Genomic DNA, 22,226 nt, shown 5'->3' with positions numbered 1-22,226 from the left:
TTTGTTAAACATGAGATCGTTGCTATTGCACCCATACTTGATAGTTCCTTCGATGAAAAGCATGATTGCAATAATCTTATTATAAATTCTCTTGATGTCAATTGTGCTAATAATATGCAAAGCCCTAAGCTTGGGGATGCTAGTTTTGCTATGTCTACTATCTGTTGCAATGATCATGATTGGGGTGATTCTTCTTATGATCTTGAAAATTTATTTAAGCCCCATGATGAATATGAGATTGATAATAGTGTTTGCAATAATATTGAAAGTGGGTTTGGAAGAGTGTCAACTTTAGATCCCACATATTTGGACAATGTTCAATCTTATGAATTATTTGATAATAGTGGGTTTGGAGAGGTCATGACTTTAGTTAATGTTAATCCCATTATTTTGGAAGAGTGTCAACTTTGCATGCATGTGGATCATGTAGAGAAAATTTTATGTGATAGCTATTTTGTTGAATTTGCTTATGATCCCACATGTAATTATTATGAGAGGGGAAAATACGATTGTAGAAATTTTTATGTTACTGAATTACCTCTCGTTATGTTGAGATTGCTATTGTTTCTTTCCGCTTCCTTGCATATGCTAGTTTTTGCTTGCTATGATAATTTGTTTGCCTATAAGATGCCTATGCATAGGAAGTATGTTAGACTTAGATGTGTTTTTCACGTGTTTCATGATGCTCTCTTTGTGCTTCAATTCTTGTCTTTGATGTGAGCATCATTGAAATTATCAATGCCTAGCTAGGGGCGTTAAACGATAGCGCTTGTTGGGAGACAACCCAATTTTATTTTATTTTCTTGCTTTTTGTCTCTGTTTAGTAATAAATCTTTGATCTAGCCTCTGGTTAGATGTGTTTTTATGTTTTAATTAGTGTTTGTGCCAAGTTAAACCTATAGGATCATCTTGGATGATAGTTATTTGATCTTGCTGAAAATTCCAGAAACTTTCTGTTCACGAAAACAATTGTTTAAAATTACCAGAACGTGATAAAATACCGATTCCAATTGCAGTAGATCAATAAAAAAATTATATAGGTCTTACTATTTTGGTAGATTTTTCTGAGTTCCAGAAGTTTAGGTTTGATACAGATTACTACAGACTGTTCTATTTTTGACAGATTCTGTTTTTCGTGTGTTGTTTGCTTATTTTGATGAATCTATGGCTAGTAAAATAGTTTTTAAACCATAGAGAAGTTGGAATACAGTAGGTTTAACACCAATACAAATAAAGAATGAGTTCATTACAGTATCTTGAAGTGGTGTTTTCTTTTCTTTCGCTAACGGAGCTTACGAGATTTTCTGTTAAGTTTTGTGTTGTGAAGTTTTCAAGTTTTGGGTAAAGATTTGATGGATTATGGAACAAGGATTGGCAAGAGCCTAAGCTTGGGGATGCCCCGGAAGGCATCCCCTCTTTCGTCTTCGTCTATCGGTAACTTTACTTGGGGCTATATTTTTATTCACCACATGATATGTGTTTTGCTTGGAGCTTCTTGTATGATTAGAGTCTTTGCTTTTTAGTTTACCACAATCATCCTTGCTGTACACACCTTTTGAGAGAGACACACATGATTCGGAATTTGTTAGAATACTCTATGTGCTTCACTTATATCTTTTGAGCTATATAGTTTTTGCTCTAGTGCTTCACTTATATCTTTTAGAGCATGATGGTGGTTTTTATTTTATAGAAATTACTGACCTCTCATGCTTCACTTATATTATTTTGAGAGTCTTAAACAGCATGGTAATTTGCTTTAATTGTGAAATTAATCCGAATGTGATAGGCATCCAAGATGAGCATAATAAAAAGTTCCATATTGAGTTCATTGAATATCATGAGAAGTTTGATACTTGATAAGTGTTTTGAGATATAAAGGTGGTAATATTAGAGTGTGCTAGTTGAGTAATTGTGAAATTGAGAAATACTTGTGTTAAGGTTGGCAAGTCCCGTAGCATGCACGTATGGTAAAAGTTGTGTGAAAATTTTGACACATAAGGTGTTTTTTATTGCTTTCCTTATGAGTGGCGGTCGGGGACGAGCGATGGCCCTCACCTGGACGAAGATCGGCGCTTCAGCATTAAGCTCGAGGAGACCTTCGATGTTGAAACGGTACGCAACGACGACAAGTGTTTTTTTGTAATTAAGCACGACTTCAACTATTTCAACGTCTAATTTTCATCTTTTACAATTCGACTAGCTTATCCCATGCCATGCAAGACGCTATGTCTTGGAGAGGATGGGTTTTGAAGACCATGAAAATTTTGAAACAAAGAAAATACACATAAGGACCCATCACGATATTTATTTTGAAGTAAATCTGTACAATTCTCAGAGCGTAACCCATTTTGGTTGCCAAAATTGGGAAGCACTTTGCAAAATGTATGGTTTCTATGAGGGTATGATTGTCACCATGGATCTTGGTGATCCTGACATCGAGCAAGACAATATGGACATTTGGGTCCTTGTTGATACGCTTCCGATTCTACCGCTATGTGAGTTTCTCAAACATAGTTATTAACTAATTTATATTGTTTATTTCAAAATAGTTGATAACTTATTTCCATTGACAACTTATTTTCATTCTTCAAAGAATGTGCGGAAGATGGTAGACAAAACCCACTACACCGATGGCTCCGAATTAACTTATAAGGAGAAAAATCATCTGATCGCATTTTGTACTCAACTTGAGAATTACAATACCTATTATCGAACTCCTCCAAATTATGGTGAATATGTGCCACTAGTGCACGTGTTGAACCACGGTAACTTTTATGGAGATACCCTGGTAAGATCTTTTACTATTACGACATCCGTGCATCTTTTGCATACTTCTAAAACTAGTACATCATAGCTAACTACGAAGTTATTACTATGTTTTTCAACAGAAAATCCCGATGGATTGTGTGCCTCATCTGATGTATCAGAATGGTCGCCTTGAAGTCCTGAACATACAACCAGGTCATCCTACGGATCTCACCTGTGCATATTGGATTTCTAAAACCGGTGAACACATGCTAATCAAAGAATGGAAAAAATGTTTGGACATTCGTAAGGAGGTTCTTGGAAGCAACATTAAGCGAAAGGCAAGAATTGGAGACAGGATAATCTCCATTCTCCATAATGGAGAGTCAGGGACTATCTTATTTTTTGCTATTTTATCTTAGAGAATATAGTAGGTCCTAAGAGAATGTAGTAGGTCCTATGAGGTACAATATGTTTATTATGTGGTACAATGTGTTAGAGTTGATGATGAGGAGTAGTTGTGATTATGACTAGTGACCAATTTGCTATGTGATGTCTCATTGATGAAAACGATGATCATGAGGAGGTGTTATATGACAATGATGTATTATGATGATAAGTTGTTAATGATATGATGATGATGATATTTATTATATCATTGGGTGAAAGAACCTCGGATTAGTTTCAAGTGGATGTCCATCCACTTGAAACTAGTCGACGGTTCTTTCACCCCGTGATGTAATAACTCATTATGATGTAAAAACAATGTCTAAATTCCTGTTGTATGAAAACTTATATAAAGGTGTATGAATACAACATGAAATAAAAAAGAAATAAAATACGAAATAATAGTAGTAGCGCGGGCAGCGAGAAGCGCTACTAGTAATTACCAGTAGCGCTCTTCGGAGAAAGCGCTACTACTAAATCGATATAGCAGTAGCGTGGGTTAGCGCACGCTACTGCTAACCTTTAGCTGTAGCGCCGTACCAGTAGCGCCCCTGCCCGCGCTACTGACATGCCTAAAACCCGCGCTGCTGCTAGGCTTTTCCCTAGTAGTGCACCCTTTCCTTTTCAAGGGAAAACCAACACAGTGCTCAAGAGGTAGCACCTATGGACATCACCATGTCAAGAGTCCGTTTGGCAAGTGACACGTGCCACATCTACTTCACATACACAAAGGTGAATCATCTCCTTTACACGTGCTCACTTGACCCCTTCGAGGATGGTATACTACTTGACATTCCTCTCGTGTGCATGCATAGGTATTGTCAGAACGCTACAGACGACGAGGAGGAGTGCGAGCGCAAGTGTATAACTACACCATCCGCGAGGGAAGCGTGGAAGCGAAGACGGAAGAAGAAGGAGCTGCGGAGTCTACAGCGACCGGATGACCGGAAGCCACCGGACGTCCGACACTCTACAGCGCCCGGACGACCGACGTCCACCGGACGTCCGACGCACACTCGACCAGCAGCCGACCAAGTCTACAGCGCCCGGACGACCGTCAAACACCGGACGTCCGACCACCTCCAGCCTCCGGACGACCGAAGCCGACCGGACGACCGGTGCCACCTGTCCCGAGAAGAAACGTCGGAAGTCCGAAGCCCTGCGGACGTCCGCGAGCGACCGGACGTCCGATCCCGACCGGACGTCTGACACTGCCTGTGCGCAGCCGGGCCTTTGGCCTTGTATCCCTCTCCCACTTACCCCTTCGTGGCTTAGACTATAAATAGACCTCTCCCTCATCCTTTCTAGGGTTAGCAAAGTGATAGGTCATTTATACGTGAGCTTTGCTCCTACCTACCTCTTCTCGTGAGAGAGAGAGACTACTACTCCATTGGAGGCCAAGACCTCCATCTAGGAGAAGATCCCGCGGGATATCATCAAGACCCCCTCACGGGAGGACCCCCCTTCAAGACCTCCTCGCGGAGATGAACTCTACCTTGTATCTTTTCCTTTGTTGTTCATGTACCTTGTGATCTTGTGTGTTTGATTGTCTAGTGGATGTGTGATTGAACTTGTTCTTGAGTGTTTTCCCTTGTGATTTCTCTCCGTTCTTTCCCCGTGTTCTTCGTGTTCTTCGAGGGATCCCACTCCAATCGTGAAAGATCGGCCTACACCGGGTTAGCCCCGTATCAATTTCTCCAAAGACGACAGGGCGGCGGCGGCGGCGTGGGAACGAGGCCAGAGCAAGTAGCGAGTTGTTGAGCAGAGTGTGGAAGGATAACGGCGCCAACCCTTCTTTTCGCCTTCTCTGTTTTTTTTAAAACAAGTCTGGGGTTCTTTTTATTATACAGAGGAAAAACTGCAGTTTGTCGAATACTACAATATTAAAACAACAGTTTTAGCGGTAATCAAACAACTCATTGTAAATAAAAGTACGGTAATCTCAAAAACTGCAGTATTCTCAAAATGCTTAGAAAATACTTTGCTATAGAACTCCCAAAGATTTAGCTATACACTCCAACCTGAGTGTCCCTCTGCGTCACACGCAACTGAAGCCACACACACGCGCTGATCCAACTGTACGATCGCAAGTCATGGGGCCGCCTCGCCCTCACGTGGCAGCAAAGGGGCCGCAAAGGCAATGAACCAACATCCATCACGTGCTCCAAGCACACCGAAAGCAGTTTTTTTTTTTTAAGAAGACACGCCCCGAAAGCCTGTATCCGCACCGTCCATCGCCGAACCCGGCCGGCCGTGTCCCGGCCGCCACGGCGGTCCGAACCGCAGCGCACGCCGGCCGGCCGTCCGTCCGAGCCCCGAGCCCACGTGTCCGGGCCGGCCACGCACCGGCTCCGGCGGCGCCAACCAGCCTTATCTCCACGGGACCGCCACGTCCACACGCCCCGCCCGCCCGTCGCCGACGCCCGGGCCCCACGGGACGTGCAGGCGGGCCCGCGCCCCCGCACCAGCAGCCCATCATTGACTCGTGCGCCCCTCGCCTCTCCTATACACACATAAATATCCCCGTCGTCTCCCACCTCTCTCAATTTGTTCTCTTCTATCTATTCCTCCACCCGAATTCCTGTTCCGCCCGCCAGCCGTACACAGCACACCACTGCTCTCTCTCTCGCGCGCGCGGCGGCCATGGCGGACGCGCCGGTGGAGCTGCCGGGCCGGCTCGCCATACTGCCGTTCCGCAACAAGGTGCTCCTCCCGGGCGCCATCGTGCGGATCCGATGCACCAACCCCAGCAGGTCAGTCAGTGGTGGGTGGGCCGGGCGGGGCGGGGTGGGGAGCGATTCCGGCGTGCGCCGATTGGTTTCCGCTGCCCTTCCAGAGCTCGGGCTTGGGGGTTTCGGGGCCTAATTTTGGTGCGTGCGCTGTAAGGTATAGGAGGGCTGGGGCGAGGGGATTGATTCGCCGTGCTTAGGTTTTCTCCGCCGGAGCGATCAGCCGGATTTGGTAGCGCGTCAGCGAGCTACCCACCTCCGGATTCTAGAGGCCTTTTTCTTCTGTTCCTGAGCAATTTTTGTTGTCCCATAACTGTAACCTGTGTGGTTCAAGTAGAATTTCTGCCCCCTTTTCTTCTGCCCCAGAGTATTCCTGTGTAGTACTAATCCGTGTGTCTCCACCGGTATCAATGATTAATCAGCTTTTACCCTGGTGACCATCACCTTTGATGTGGAAATTTAAAAGTTCTCGGTGCATTTTGATGCTCTCGTCGGTCCAGAGGTGGATTTTTCAGCTTGTTGCCTACTTTTATGGCTGACCAATTCAGCCTCCACTTACCCACCAGTCGTTCAGTGTTCGAATCTTCTAGGTGCGGTTTTGTCACGGGGGGTTACTGGATTTGTTTTCCCTTGTTGTAGGCGTGGCATGTTGGCGTGTGTTGACTTGCTGGGAGGGGAATATTATGCCCTTTTGGTGTGGGTTTTGACTTCATCAATGTGGTTGTTTTGGCCTGCAGTGTAAAGCTGGTGGAGCAGGAGCTCTGGCAGAGGGAGGACAAGGGTCTGATCGGAGTGCTTCCGGTGCGGGACTCCGAGGCTGCGGCTGTTGGTTCCATCCTGTCGCCTGGTGAGATAGAGATTGCAGCTCCTTGTTCAGTTAGAGGAGCCACTTTGTAGACATTGTAGACCTGCATTTTCTTACTGGAATTGCTCTTGCTCTTGTAGGCGTGGGCAGTGATTCAGGTGAAGGAGGCCGCAGGTCGCCTGGTGGTTCTGGGGGAGAGTCGACCAAACAGGATGCAAAGAGTGGGAAGGAGCCCATTCACTGGCACAGCCGGTAGGTATCACCGTTTGCTAATCACATATGTATTTTACCCGTGAACCAAGTTCCGAAGATAAAAAGCCTTCAAATATGACAACTAGTGCCTGCTTCAAACATGATAGGAGCTTTGACATGGAGTGAGCTGTTCGCAAATATAACCATGGCATGCAATATTTCATTCTATGAACATTTGAAAAATAATGTAAGCATTGGTTTATCTTTACTGCCTATGCCTTGTGTGGCTACTGGTAGTGCGACAATGCATTATCCTGCGGTGAGATTGGATAAAGTAACAATGCCAATATAGGTTGATAGCAACCAAATCTTCTTCGGCAGGAGGGTGCACTTTAAATACAGATATTCGTACTTATAAGTTAGGAAAATGCTAACACTCTGCTGGCTGATCGCGCGGAGAGTTCCGTCACTCACGCAGCCGTTGGATCACCCTTTATCCACACGTCCTCACGCACGCTTGCACACGTTTGTGATTTTGCCTACCAAGCACGTGCCCCTTACCTTTTCTTGCAACAGCAGGGGTGTTGCAAACCACGACGACGAACGAGGGCGGCAACTTAGACAAGCTTTTGCAACGCCATCTCTCTTAAAAAAATTCTGCAACAAGATTTCTGCCAAAAAAGTTCTGCAACAAGAACTTTGTTGCAAAAAAATCCCGCAACATAACCTATGTTGCAAAAAATCCCCAACACAATCTCTGTTGCAAATGTTTCTGTAACAAGGTGTCTGTTGCAAAGTAGAGAAAAATGTTCAGCGCTAGATTGGGTCAAATCCAACGACTCGTAAGGCGGCGGATCTTTTAAAAAGATCCGCCGGCCGACGCGTAGCAGTCCCCTATAAGTTAACCTTTTGTTGCTTCAAGCTCCCGGATAACTTTCCTTTAGCTGTTTGCTATCTTGTTGGCGCTTCACATATCTTCCATGTGATCTACTTGTTCTCTAAATATTAATCATCTGAAATAAGATACTTCAGTTTTTTGTGGTACAACTTTCCACCCTCCATTCAGTTTTCCAGTCGTTGCACGCATTGCATGTGCCAGTTATGTTTTCAGTTTATTTTATTTCTGAACTCACTATGTCTAGAAATGGTTTGGCTATAACCCTAGGATGTGTTGGATCTCTATAATTACACAAACTGATGAAATATGAAATGTAGCACATAAATCATATTTTCGTATGTTAGAAGTGTAGTAGATACATCTTACATTTGTGGTGTTCCTGTTTCTCTTATGCATTCTTTCAATCCAAATTTGTCTTCACGTTCACTCCTTCCATGTACAGGGGAGTTGCTGCTAGAGCTCTGCACCTTTCAAGAGGGGTGGAGAAACCAAGTGGAAGGGTTACATACATTGTTGTTCTCGAAGGCTTATGTAGGTTCAGTGTTGAAGAACTCAATGCAAGAGGATCGTATCATGTTGCCCGTGTTTCACGACTTGACATGACAAAGACTGGTAAGGCCTTTTTTTAAAGAAAAAATGTGTGTACATTTTCTCACCATTTCATACACAATCATCATCAAAGGCTGGCCACCGCTGTCTGTATCACCTTTTTTCTGAATCTGTCAATCTGCTGTCTCTGGCCTGATGATGTTGATGGTTTGTTAGCATAGTATAATTTTCTTCTCGTGACATTCTTTATTAACTCATGAAGAATCTAAAAGATGTTGTGTAGTGCAAAACCTATGTGGTTATGTAGCTGCTTTGCGTTTTAAACTTTGTTAGATATATTTACATTTTGGGGCTTACATTACTATTGTGTCTTTGGTTTCCTAGAGTTGGAGCAGGCAGAGCAAGACCCAGATCTAATTGCTCTTTCGAGGCAATTTAAAGCAACTGCCATGGAACTAATTTCCGTCTTAGAGCAGGTAAGAAATTCAAGGAGAACTTGATGACCCTTTTACCATTAAATTTCAAGGTTTGGTTTCTTATGATTGCACCGAGTAATAGGGAGATCTAATGGGGATAACTGAAGATTGCTAAATTTTGAAGATCACGAATCTAGTAGTAATGACGCAAGCAAAGATTTCCTGACTTCCTATTAAAACCGTAGAAGGCACCTTTTCATGATCATTAATGGTTATCTTTTGTTTGCTGAAATTATCACTTGGTCTGGGTACCCTAAAAGGCCAAAACCCTACTTATCAGTGAGTTTTGGCTTAATATTTTTCTGTTATTTTCGCAGAAGCAGAAGACGGTTGGTAGGACTAAGGTGCTACTTGAGACAGTTCCTGTATACAGGCTAGCTGATATTTTTGTTGCTAGCTTTGAAATAAGCTTTGAGGAGCAGCTTGCTATGCTGGATTCAGTTGACTTGAAAGTGAGACTTTCCAAGGCAACAGAACTTGTAGACAGGCACCTGCAGGTGATGATCAAGAAACTCTATGATTTGCGAATTAGCTATAACTTGTGTTAAGGTTCCTTGTGCTTTAGTAAGTTTGCTTTCTGTGTGATCTATTCATTTGATAGTTATCTTAAGTTTATTCTCTGCAATGGACAGTCAATTCTTGTAGCGGAGAAAATAACACAGAAGGTGGAGGGGCAGCTATCAAAATCCCAAAAAGAATTTCTGCTGCGCCAGCAGGTTTGTTTTTCTCTCCATATTTTCAATGTTTGATCAACTGAAACTGAAATCACATTCCAGCATGTGTATTTCTAGATATCTATAAAGATATATAAGATGGAAACGATCCTTTTCTTACAGAGGATATTGTCCTGGTTGAGTTGGGCAAGATTGGTACCCATGGTCTTTTTGTGCAGCATAAAGTTCTATTTCCAATGTGAAGATGACCCTCCCAGTTTTGCAGATGAGGGCTATCAAAGACGAACTTGGTGATAATGATGATGATGAAGATGACATTGCTGCATTGGAAAGGAAGATGCAGAATGCAGGAATGCCAGCTAATATTTGGAAGCATGCCCAAAGGGAGTTGAGGTAACTATCATATTCATATCTTTTTTAACATGCTTACATGTGTTACAAGAGGTCTTTTTATCCAGCTAGTCTTTGATTGCAGGCGTTTGAGGAAGATGCAACCTCAGCAACCTGGATATAGTAGCTCTCGAGCTTATTTGGAACTTATTGCGGACCTTCCTTGGCAAAAAGTAAGTGAAGAAAGGGAACTTGACCTTAGAGCTGCAAAGGAGAGTCTTGATCGTGATCATTACGGGCTGACCAAAGTTAAGCAAAGGATTATTGAGTATTTGGCTGTCCGTAAGGTTGGTAACTTGACTTCTACATGATCTTTTTATGTGCCTATCCTAATTATTCTATCTCATGGAGATGCATTAATCTGCTTGCAGCTCAAACCGGATGCCAGAGGTCCAGTGCTGTGTTTTGTGGGGCCACCTGGTGTTGGAAAGACATCTTTGGCTACATCCATAGCAAAGGCCCTAAATAGGAAGTTCATAAGAATCTCTCTTGGTGGTGTAAAGGATGAGGCTGATATTAGGGGCCATCGAAGAACATACATTGGAAGCATGCCAGGGCGCCTCATTGATGGACTAAAGGTTAATCCCATTCTATTTCTCATTTTAGAATTATCTAACATTGGAGGACCAAATTTGCTATATGTGTTAATGTATCCTTTACTATAAAGTATAATCTACCCTATTTGCTCTTATAATCTAGTTAGTCTTGGATTAATAGCGTAACAGCCATCACAAGATATTTTTGGGTGTCCAGTCAGTACAGCAAATTTCTGCTGTTAACTCCAAGTTGCTTTCCATTGAATGAATCTACTCATCGTATACCTATCACCGATATGATTTTGAATTCCCCAATAAGCTGGCAACCCCATCGTGCTGCTTATTTTAGCTTTCTATAAAGCTGAGCCTAATGACCTTTTTGCGGTTTTTTCTTTTCTTTGAATGCTGCAAGAAAAGAGTTGTGCTACTACCAGATTAAATCATGCTGATATATTGTTGAAATAAAAATGCAGAGGGTATCTGTCAACAACCCAGTGATGCTCCTTGACGAAATTGACAAGACTGGTTCTGATGTACGTGGGGATCCAGCATCAGCACTGCTAGAAGTACTTGACCCTGAGCAGAACAAAACATTCAATGACCAGTATCCTTTCATTTTATTTGTGTAACAAGTGCATCTTATGATTAGCTGGTTAGTTTCTTAGTGAAATTGAGAATCAGTCCTTCTCTAAAAAGATGTTTATTGGGATTAGGCACATATTGGCTATTCAGTGTTATCACTTCTGAGTACCTTCTACTGCCATCACTATGAGTATTGGGATTAGGCACATATTGGCAACCTCTTTTATTCCCCTGCTCTTTCTAAGAGGCTATGTTTTTGGGTTACTTTACAACTCTGACGCACATCACAGAATATGTTGGAAAATAGACTATGCTATCTGATCTACTATCTTTATTTTATATGTTTAAAATTCCTTAACACATATTTTACCAGCTATTTGAATGTTCCATTTGACCTGTCGAAGGTTGTATTTGTTGCAACTGCCAACAGGATGCAACCTATCCCCCCTGCCCTGTTAGATAGGATGGAAGTCATTGAGTTACCAGGCTACACGCCTGAAGAAAAGCTGAAAATAGCCATGAAACATCTCCTACCAAGGGTATTGGAACAGCATGGTTTGAGCTCCGCATATCTTCAGATTCCTGAGGTATGGCACAAGGACTGTCTTCTGCTGCATTCCTTTTCTGTTAACTATTTTATTTGTATAGCCCATGACAAGAAAGGTGTGAATTGCTCACAAATATCTGTTAGAAGAGTAAAAAGAAATGATCCTGTTGAATGCTTTTGCTATGTTACTTTCAGTTCTCTCTGAAGCAAGAAGATATTTAGGCTAGTGAATGGTGATTTCCCTCCTTGGCACACAAAATGAAGTTTTTAATGGAAAAAATAAACACATTAAATTCAGTTATATAATGGCAAGTGCAGTGTACTTATGCTATTCTATTGTGGTAATAAATGCACCAACGAAACTACAGTGTGTGTAATTGATCTGTGCTGTCTTTTTTCTAACAACGAGAAGATATGATACCAGTAGGATTTTGGGCTCCATAAATAAAAAAATGGAAACTTAAAACTACTTCCTGATGCTTGTCACCATAGCACATGCACAGCTTATGAGGGTGCCACTTGGGCAGAGTTTATTGACAAGTGAAGATATGAATAACTAGCTTCCTTGTTAGTTGAGTTTACTCATATGAATAACTCATACGTATAAGCGAAAAGGTCTAACTACCCTTTAATGCAGTGGTGAATCTAGGAAAAAAGTGGAAGGTAGGCTCAAAGTTAATGTGATTAAACTAAATGCTTTACTAAAACAAAATTTGGATCTATTTAACGAGAAGCCATTATCTCCTAATCATGTAGTGCAAATCAGCTTGAACTTTCCCAGATTAGTACTGGGCACAATTGTATTTCTTGGATTTTAAAAATATCAAAATCTTGAGGAGTGCTTGAACTACCTGCATAAAAATTGTGTATAGTCATGTTATTTCTCTTCACTTCTGCAAATCTACAAAGTTGCACTGGACACAAAATCAATTAATAACCCATAACTACTCCCTCCGTTCCAAAATAGATGACTCAACTTTGTATAAAGTTAGTACAAAGTTGAGTCATCTATTTTGGAACGGAGGGAGTAGTAATTACAATGGACAAGTAGATATTAGTGTTATCGGCTTAGCAAATTAGTTTGAGGATTTGAAAAAAAAAACTTTGCCAATGCACCCACTTCAACTATTCAGTCGCTCAAATTGTGGCTCCTCCTTTTGGTGCGCCCCCGCCCCCTATTGCTAGCAGGCAGCGGGCTCCTGCAGACCCCACTCAACTCGGCTGCTCGCCTGCTCCCTAATCCCCAATCCAACCAACGACCGCCACCACTAGCTGTTGCTTGCTGCTAGGTTAGCGGCGGCACGTGGTTGCTGGCATGGCTGTGGTTTGTGGGTGTAATTGCCATATGTCGCTTTTCCATAAACACTTTTTCTTAAAAAAAATCATGCGTTTATAATTTTTTGTTCTCCTAACTTGAAAATTACATGGACATTTTTATATGCACGTGAACATTTATGTTGTGACAAGCGAACTGTTTACTCTCCCTTTTAGTTAGATTCACAAAGCTAAAATAAATATTAAAGAAAATAGCCGCACGCGTGATATGCTAGTGGTGTAGTAGTAGCAGCTGGCTGTCTGGTTTTATTTTTACAAACTCACAAGTATCTCTACTCCTATAAAAAGCTGAGTTGGTGATGATGGTGTGCCTGCCATCCTTCATTTACAACCGTTCGATTTACATCCAACGCATCTGAGACAAACTATGTCAGTTTTGCAAAAAGACCCCCGTACTCCACTCCTCGTTTGTAGATATCCCCCTGCCTCTCACGTTCAGCCATCTCTCCCTCTCACCTCATCTAGCCATCTCAGGAAAAAATAAGAAGGATTTGGAGAGGTCGCTGCTTTCGGCGCCCGTCTGCCCCCAACTCCTCTCATCCCTTCTCTCAGGCTGCATTGCCGACCACCACCACGACCCGCTCCTCCTCGCCATCTCCTCTGCCCCCTTCCAAATCATCCTGAGTTACATTCATGGTGGTCTAGAAAAAATAAACAAAATCGATACCCAAAAAATAATTCTTAAAGATCATTTTTTGCAAAGCACAATAAGTGTTATTTCTTCAAAAGTTTTGGATGCAGGTTGAACACTTGAACGCTTTTGTTTGCAAAAGATTTTTTTAATCTATTTTGCCTACATTTACTATTCACTCGGATGCTTGTGAGCTCTAGAGAAGAAATAATATCCGAAGAAACCTATTGATATTTGTTACAGATGAGATTACCCCCACATACTTTGTCAAATAAACAACTCCCGGATCAATGCATTTCAGTGTTCCGAGCGTTTGCACGGGCATCTTACTAGTTTCTTAGCAAATGAATCGCTTTGGCGACTCAGCGTGCTTATGGCCAGGCGCAAGTGAGCCAGCATCGTATAGCATCGCCTGGCTGTTCGTGCATAGAACATTGTGTGTGGGCTTGTGGACATGGTCAGTAGAAGGCTAACGGCTGGACCAGATTAGTAGTAGTAAAATTAATTTTTGATTTTTTTGGAGGGCAGGGTTCAGCCTGGTGAAGCCAGATTAGTAGACTTGCCTGTGCTTTAATGTACTAGTCCGATTAAAGCCGGGTCTGGTCTTTCCTAATACTTATCGCGCTGTGAACAAAGGTTCACCCCAATGTGTCTGCAGTCTTCAACTGTTTGTGTTGCACCGAATAGCATTTGATTCATTGGCTTACAACAGTTCTTACAAGTTACAGTGGACTGCTTTTAATCCTCATCATTTATTTGTCATCTTTTCTTTTGTTTGAGTATTTATTGGAGCTCGTGATTAATCCATGTTTACTTTGTTCCATTCATCTGTCCAGGCTGTAGTCAAACTTATCATCGAGAGATACACACGGGAAGCTGGTGTGCGTAATCTTGAAAGAAACCTAGCTGCATTGGCTCGTGCAGCTGCTGTCAAGGTTGCAGAGCTAGATAGTACGCTTAGACTTGGCAAGGAAATGCAGCCAATAACTACAACTCTACTGGACTCAAGGCTCGCCGATGGTGGTGAAGTTGAAATGGAAGTTATTCCTATGGGCCAGGACATATCAAATACATATGAAAACCCATCGCCTATGATTGTTGATGAGGCTATGCTAGAAAAAGTGCTTGGGGTATGCATCAAAGTTTCAGTTTCTAAAATGATAAGCTACACTGTCTTATGTTTATGTTGTTGTATCTTACAATGGTACATTGCGTCGTGCTGCAGCCTCCTAGATTTGATGACAGAGAGGCTGCGGATCGGGTGTCATCCCCAGGAGTGTCAGTTGGGCTTGTCTGGACTTCTTTTGGTGGGGAAGTTCAGTTTGTAGAGGCTACGGCCATGGCGGGTAAGGGTGACTTGCATCTGACAGGACAACTTGGTGATGTAATTAAGGAATCAGCACAGTTAGCTCTGACATGGGTACGCATCTTCTTCTCACCTATCTCCTTTGCATGGTGTCATATCTTACTAGTGTTGGCATGACCTCCCATTGCCAGTTGAAGGCGTTCTAAATTATTATTATAGGTCCAGCAGTGTATTTGCTTAGTTGGAATTATGCATCATCAACTCCACTATGCTTCGCTGTGCGTTGCTACATATCGAGTTGAGTGATGTTCTGTTGATTTTAACTTAGACATCAATGGTTGATTTTTACAGGTGAGAGCAAGATCTGCTGACCTCAATCTGTCACCTACTTCTGATATTAACATATTGGAGAGCCGTGATATTCACATACATTTTCCTGCTGGTGCTGTGCCGAAGGATGGTCCTTCTGCAGGAGTCACATTGGTAACATCACTAGTGTCATTGTTTAGTAACCGGAAAGTCAGAGCAGACACCGCAATGACCGGAGAGATGACTCTTAGGGGCCTAGTGTTGCCAGTTGGTGGTGTTAAGGATAAGGTACTATATTATGCATCTGTGTTTCTTGGTTGCTCTGGAAAGATGGAAAGGTTGAACCATTTACCATGTTGTGCTCTTGTACTATACTTAACTTCTTTCTCTGGATTCAGGTGCTTGCTGCACATCGATATGGCATCAAGAGAGTAATATTACCAGAAAGAAACTTGAAGGACTTGGCTGAGATTCCAGCTCCGATCCTCGCTGGCATTGAGGTGTGTCGTTGCTTACTGTTAGTTGCTTAGATTTGCTGGACCTGCTAGTGTACTTTATTTAGCGTGGTTGTTGAGGATATGCTCTCAGCTACTAGTGCTACACAAATTATTCAGCATTAAAAAACTCATCAACAGCTCTAGAAATTGAGCTAAAAGTTGATTGATAGTATGTCACAATTGTTTCTCTCCTCTGGATGCAATTTGCCCGTAGAAAATGTTTGTTACTGACTTGTATTTGCTTTGCTGCTGATAGATTCTGCTCGTGAAGCGCATTGAGGAAGTACTTGGCCATGCTTTTGAGAATGGATTCCCTTTGAGGCTACACTCCAGTCTATAGCACGGGCAAATCTCAATTGGCGCCTGATGTGGTATTTCCTCGGTGGCCATGTACCTGTTTTGAAGATTCGTCGCTATTCACCGCCCTGATATCTACAAATGAGCGTCGAGCGTAGGTGAGCAATTGCTCCATCGGAGTGAAATCTCATGACGCCAGCATCCCTCGTCCAACTCAGTTAAGCTAATATGCGGAATGTGTATATGGATACTTGCTATCCACAAAAGCGGCAGGGAGATCTACTCTGGTCTTTGTGATTGTATTTATAGAGGGATGCTCATCTATCTATGCTCGGTTTGGTATGGTAGCAAGGAGGTCCACCTGTTGTTGTCGGTTTGGGTGTATATGTAACCTATTTCAGCCAGGGAGAATTGAATGTTGCAGTATCATAAAAAAAGGAGTGTTGATAGCACAAGTAATTGTCGTATATAAAGAGTGAACAAACACACTGAAACGTGTCCATATACATCTGATTCAGAATAAAGTTACTCCCTCGGATCCATATTAATTGACACGGTCTCTAGAATGTAAAAACATTGTCTGCTGTGTCAATTAATATACAGTACATCGGAGGGAACATGTTATATTTGTGAACGGAGGTACTTTTGACCCGTAAACTCACTTCATGGTTGGATTTTCTGGGTGGAAGAATGTTTGATCTCCTTTGGTATAGATAGTTTTATTTGATTCTATGTTGATGGTGATAAACTTTTTGGTTTTCGGTTCTCTATATTTGAAGCTGGATGTTAGTGATAGCAAATTGTTATCTATCTTCCCTCGTTTAACACGATTTAAACTTCTGAGAGAGACATGGTGACAAAATGAGTGACAAGAATACAACCAGAGGCTGAGCACGCAATGCAGATTCAAGTTCATGACTTCCAACTGGAAACCAGGAAATTTTTTGCATTCAAATTGGATTGAACACAACAATTTAAAGAAGAAAAGGGATTCGAACTACTTCCAACTGATTGCTCTCAATCAATGAATCTAGTATATCTGCGCTAACTTTCATCAACATCAACGAAAAATGCCGTGTCTAGCAGCACATCGAGTGGGCGCTGTAATATGAGCCACACCAGAGGCTGAAGCAAGGCCAAATTCATCTGACTAAACAAAAAACCTGAAGATACACTAGCTTGGGGAAAGCAGAGCTATCCTAGGACGGCCAATCTGAGCTGCCTGCAGTTCATGATTCTTTTGGAGATGTAGCTGTGGCTGTTTGCACTCTCAGGAACCACAACCACCCGTCCAACAGCGACGCAGGGCACCCATTCAGGGATCAGGATGAGCAAGAACACCTCAATCAGCTGCGCTATGATCTGCATGTTCCCTTGCGGCAATCCAAAAGTGTCTACCATTTCCAGAGCCACAGAAAGGCTGGTATCTTGGTCCACATCGAATGGGAACTCGGCATTCTTAAAACAACCTGAAACAATTTGACGTGTCAGTGTAGGATGAAGTATTAAGTTTGTTGAAAAGAGGTTTCTTGGGTGCTCTACTTACCACTGGGATCAGGAAATCTTAGCGATAAATTAACATGGTCGGTGACATGCATATCGCCTTTCAGTGAGAATTCACCCTTCCATAGCATGAAATTGGCAGACTGCCGCCCATCTTTAGTCACACTCAAGACCAGGGAGACTGAAATAGGAGGCGCTGGGATTGGGATAGGCTTGTCTTTCTGGAGGAAACAGTTCTTCAAGAGCTCACTTGCACAAAGTCTTTCAGCTGCGGGAGCCAAACAGATTTCTATGAAACCTCTTACTTCTGCATCTTCAACCTTGGAAAGCACAGCTGGTTTTATACCCTATATAAAAAAACATTGGACGAAAATCAGTTGTTGTTTGATAGATAATCTTCAAAGGGGATGGGTACTTTGTGGACCCCAAAGCACTTACTTCAGAAATTTTCTTGTATATCCATGGCTTGCCTTCGCATTCACTGTATGGATATTCACATGTCACCATTTCAAGCATGCACATCCCAAATGAATATATATCCACCAACTCATTGTAATTCCCGGTGAAGAGTTCTGGTGCCATAAACTCTAATGTGCCTGCATTTTGATGACATAAATCTTGTTAGTACAAGCCTTCCTAAAAATGCTATTTCGTAAAACAAAGTATGCTGTGAGTGAGTCGTATCCTTAAGAGTAATCTACAGTAAACAGAATATATGTATATATTTCACATCTGTAGCTGTTAGAAAAACACAATGTCACACACCTTTGATACTTCTGGTTTTCCGTTGATGCAAAAATGTCGCCAGACCAAAGTCACCAATCTTCACTTGTCCATCATGACCGTTTATGAATATATTGTCACACTTTAAATCCCTATGAATAATCGCTGGCTTCTGACTGTGAAGGTATTCCAGCCCTGTCAATATCTGTATTGCCCATCCTCTCATAGCCTTCATACCGACTTTATTGTGCTTCTTACGGAACCTGGTTATCATTCCAAATTTCAATGATCAGAATGTTCTGAATGAAAGGGCGATAAGAGTGAACTCTATGTGTGGTTAAATTTCAAACTTTCTCCAAGCAACAGCAGACTCCAGCATGGTTGGTTAAAATGACACCAATTCAATAAAGTACATCAACTTATAAACGGAAACGGTAATCCATAACAGAATCAGGCAAAGTATTACGGACGAGATGGACTGGTAGAGCTAAAGAAAAGGTACATACTGCCTCAAACTGCCGGATGTGCAGAGCTCTGTGATGATGTTAACTGTCTTCTTGTCCTCATCAATCCATGAGGCAAACAACTTCTGAATGTTCTTGTGCCTCAGCGTCTTCAACAGACGGATCTCCGTATTCAGTTGTGCCATCTTCTCTGAGCAACCCATGACAGAATCATCAATCCGTGTTTGGCACCATGCGACCTCATCGCCCTCCAGCTTATCGAAGGCCTTGTAGCTATTGGCAGGATAACCATTGAGGAACACACGATGAATATCAGTCTTACGCGGACATGGATAAATTCCAGACAGAAAACAGGACCGAAATATGTAAAGTTACAAATAAACAAGAACTTAAGTTGCTTAGGCTATATATAGGTTGGCATTTGGTGTAGGGTAGACACACTAGTAAATAGTAATGCAGCAATGTGAACAGATTGGCGAGATTAGAGCGTACTACTATGTTTGCCATGGATTTGCCGAGGTTTAACCGAAATAAAAGCAGGAATTTGGTCAGTTTATATCACGGTGATGAAACATTGTTAAATATCGCACTTCATACATGATCTTATCTAACCACCAGAATCGAACGCGAAATCAAGATCTAGACGAGCAAAAAAAAAAAAAAAAACAGCAGATGAGACGAGCGATCGAAGGATGCATACACTGTTTTGACGGCACCCGATCCCAAGATCTCATCGTACTGCACGCGCAGCAATCGACCAAACAAGAAACAAAACAAGAATTAGACATCCAAGGAACAGAGTTACCAAGCAAGTAAAAACGGCAGCACTCGACGAGGACAAGGGGTACGTACCCGGATGAAGCGGCCGGTGGGATCGGCCTCGGCGTAGGCCTCGTCGTCCGGCGGCTCCGTCTGCTGCTCCTCCGCCTCCACGGGATCCATCCCCTCCTATCTGCCGAGCCGAATCGCTGGAGTTTCGAGCCTCAACAACTGCTTCCCAGCTTTGGCCTGCCTCCGGGCGGCGGAATTTATGGGAGGGGTTCGCTGCGGAAGCCAGGGCTCCCTGGCCGTCGGATCTGGGCTTGGACGGGGATCGAGGGGGGTGCGGCGGGTTCCGGACGGATCGAGGGGCGTGGAGGTCGTTGGGGGAAACTCGTTGAATCAGGATCTGAAACGGCCGGGAGCTCGGGATTCTAGGGCTAATGTTTCTGATCGGCAGGCCGATCTCACGCGTGATCGGTCCATCTGCGCGCGCGCCGCGTGTGCCTCGCGGGCCCACCCAACCGATTCTTTCCTTCCTTATCCGGAGGGACAGAACCTTGACTACTAGGGGGCCCGCCGGCTTTGCTGCGAGGGGTGCTCGCGCTGCCCGTGCTCCGGCCATGGCCACTGTGCTGCGGCCGTCATGCTACAACGACGGCAACGAGGAGGCAAGGAGGGGTATCGCACGCTGCGACCCCGTGCTGGAACCGACGTCGGGAATGTTGCGACCGCAGTATGTGCATGCTGGAAACTGGCACCGCGAATGCTGCGATCGTCGTTGGTGGAGCTGCAACCGATGGCGCAAGCTGGAACCGGCGACGGCCCGTGCTATGAACATTGTGTACGATCGCCGTTAGGGTAGCTGCAACCGGCGGCGACCCCTGCTACAACCATCGTTTTGGCGGAGCTGCAACCAGCGGGGATCCATGCTACAACTGTCGTCATTAGGGGAGCTGCAACTAGCGACGACCCATGCTACAACCATCGTTTTGGCGGAGCTGCAACCAGCGGCGATCTATGCTACAACCGTTGTCATTAGGGGAGCTGCAACCAGCGCGACCCGTGCTACGAACCGTCGTGTTGACAGAGCTGCAACAGGCTGCAACGCGTGCTACGGCTGTTGTTCGGCGGAGCTGCAACCAACGGGCGGCAGAGCTGCTTGATACTCTTTTTGATGTTGATACATCTTCCGTTGTGCTACAACCGTCATTCGCGCGGAAGCCAGCCCGCCCGGCGATGTAGAGGACAGCACGGAGGCTAGCACGCCCGACGACCAAACATCATGTGGCCCGGAGGCTAGCCCACCCGGCGGCCAACCATCCCGGCTGCATGGCAGCCAGCCCGCCCGACAGCGACCAGAGTGAGGATCCAGCTTGCTTCGGCGGCCATCCAGGCCAACGCGTCGCCAGCCCGGCCAGCGTGGACCAACAGTACGGGGATCGACCGGAGGGCTCGATCTCGATCCAAACTTCAATTTTGGGGGAAGTTAGATTTGTTTGATTGACATGTGGGTCTCACATGTCATAACTGTCAACATAACAAGTTGCCACGTTGATGTCTAATACGCAACCTTCTTCTTGTAGACTCGTGTTGGGCCTTCAAGCGTAGAGTTTTGTAGGACAGTAGCAAATTTCCCTCAAGTGGATGACCTAAGGTTTATCAATCCGCGGGAGGCATAGGATGAAGATGGTCTCTCTCAAACAACCCTGCAACCAAATAACAAAGAGTCTCTTGTGTCCCCAACACATCAAATACAACGGTAAACTGTATAGGTGCACTAGTTCGGTGAAGAGATGGTGATACAAGTGCAATATCGATAGTAGATATAGGTTTTTGTAATATGAAAATATAAAAACAGCAAGGTAACTAGTAGTAAAAGTGAGCGAAAACGGTATTGCAATGCTTGGAAACAAGGCCTAGGGTTCATACTTTCATTAGTGCAAGTTCTCTCAACAATGATAACATAATTAGATCATATGACAATCCCTCAACGTGCGACAAAAGTCACTTTAAAGTTCCTATCGCGGAGAACATAAGATGAAGTTGCTTGTAGGGAACAAAACCACCTCAAAGTTATTCTTTTCGATCAATCCATTGAGCTATTCCTATAGGTGTCACAAACAACCCTAGAGTTTGTAGTAAAATAACACCATGTGACACTTATCAATCAACCCTAATGTCACCTAGATACTCCGATGTCACCACAAGTATCCGTGGGTCAATTATACGATATGCATCAAACAACTTCAGATTCATAATATTCAATCCAACATCAAGAACCTCAAAGAGTGTCCCAAGATTCCTATCGGAGAAACAAGGACGAAAACGTGCACCAACCCCTATGCATAGATTACCCCAATGTCACCTTGGGAATCCGCGAGTTGAGTGCCAAAACATACATCAAGTGAATCAATAGAATACCCCATTGTCACCACGGGTATCCCACGCAAGACATACATCAAGTGTTCTCAAATCCATAATAGTATTCAATCCGATAATAGTGAAACCTCAAAGGTAAAACTTAATTCATCACAAGAAGGTAGAGGGGGAGAAACACCATATGATTCAACTATAGTAGCAAAGCTCGCGGTACAATAAGATCGTGCCAAATCAAGAACACGGGAGAGAGAGAGAGAGATCAAACACATAGCTACTGGTACATACTCTCAGCCCCGAGGGTGAACTACTCCCTCCTCGTCATGGAGAGCGCCGGGATGATAAAGATGACCATCGGTGATGGATCCCCCCTCCGGCAGGGTGCCGGAATAGGCTCCCGATTGGTTTTTCGTGGCTACAGAGGTTTGCGGCGGCGGAACTCCCGATCTAGGT

The 22,226-nt window shown here is 43.6% G+C and overlaps 2 protein-coding genes across 2 annotated transcripts; one reads left to right on the top strand and one right to left on the bottom strand.

Moving 5' to 3' along the window:
• The first annotated feature begins 5,694 nt into the window (after window positions 1-5,694).
• LOC543379 (lon protease homolog 2, peroxisomal) lies at window positions 5,695-16,493 on the top strand. The gene is made up of 17 exons (XM_044542507.1): window positions 5,695-5,945; window positions 6,659-6,768; window positions 6,867-6,978; window positions 8,259-8,428; window positions 8,750-8,841; window positions 9,159-9,338; window positions 9,474-9,557; window positions 9,781-9,908; window positions 9,991-10,192; window positions 10,277-10,483; window positions 10,915-11,045; window positions 11,397-11,610; window positions 14,373-14,666; window positions 14,762-14,956; window positions 15,194-15,439; window positions 15,550-15,651; window positions 15,905-16,493. Exons 1-17 carry the CDS (start codon window positions 5,836-5,838, stop codon window positions 15,986-15,988), a joined length of 2,661 nt encoding a protein of 886 aa, XP_044398442.1. The 5' UTR covers window positions 5,695-5,835; the 3' UTR covers window positions 15,989-16,493.
• A 357-nt stretch (window positions 16,494-16,850) lies between these two features.
• On the bottom strand, window positions 16,851-19,761 carry LOC123122318 (probable serine/threonine-protein kinase WNK9). Its single transcript, XM_044542508.1, has 7 exons — window positions 19,488-19,761; window positions 19,336-19,373; window positions 18,678-18,908; window positions 18,214-18,434; window positions 17,887-18,044; window positions 17,492-17,795; window positions 16,851-17,414 (listed from the first exon to the last, which is right to left on the bottom strand). Exons 1-7 carry the CDS (start codon window positions 19,575-19,577, stop codon window positions 17,140-17,142), a joined length of 1,317 nt encoding a protein of 438 aa, XP_044398443.1. The 5' UTR covers window positions 19,578-19,761; the 3' UTR covers window positions 16,851-17,139.
• Between the last annotated feature and the right edge of the window lie 2,465 nt (window positions 19,762-22,226).

Source organism: Triticum aestivum, chromosome 5D (genome assembly GCF_018294505.1).
Source record: "Triticum aestivum cultivar Chinese Spring chromosome 5D, IWGSC CS RefSeq v2.1, whole genome shotgun sequence".
In the NCBI taxonomy this organism is placed as follows: domain Eukaryota; kingdom Viridiplantae; phylum Streptophyta; class Magnoliopsida; order Poales; family Poaceae; genus Triticum; species Triticum aestivum.
This window is presented reverse-complemented; position numbering and strand designations above follow the sequence as displayed.

Excerpts from the sequence above, each read along its gene's own strand:
- LOC543379 (XM_044542507.1), top strand. The coding sequence starts at position 5,836 with ATGGCGGACGCGCCGGTGGAGCTGCCGGGCCGGCTCGCCATACTGCCG. Across the intron at positions 9,558-9,780 it reads AATTTCTGCTGCGCCAGCAG|ATGAGGGCTATCAAAGACGA; the intron begins GTTTGTTTTTCT and ends CCAGTTTTGCAG. Across the intron at positions 10,193-10,276 it reads AGTATTTGGCTGTCCGTAAG|CTCAAACCGGATGCCAGAGG; the intron begins GTTGGTAACTTG and ends ATCTGCTTGCAG.
- LOC123122318 (XM_044542508.1), bottom strand. The coding sequence starts at position 19,577 with ATGGATCCCGTGGAGGCGGAGGAGCAGCAGACGGAGCCGCCGGACGAC. Across the intron at positions 18,045-18,213 it reads GAAAACCAGAAGTATCAAAG|GCACATTAGAGTTTATGGCA; the intron begins GTGTGTGACATT and ends ATCAAAATGCAG. Across the intron at positions 17,796-17,886 it reads TATACAAGAAAATTTCTGAA|GGTATAAAACCAGCTGTGCT; the intron begins GTAAGTGCTTTG and ends TTTTTTATATAG.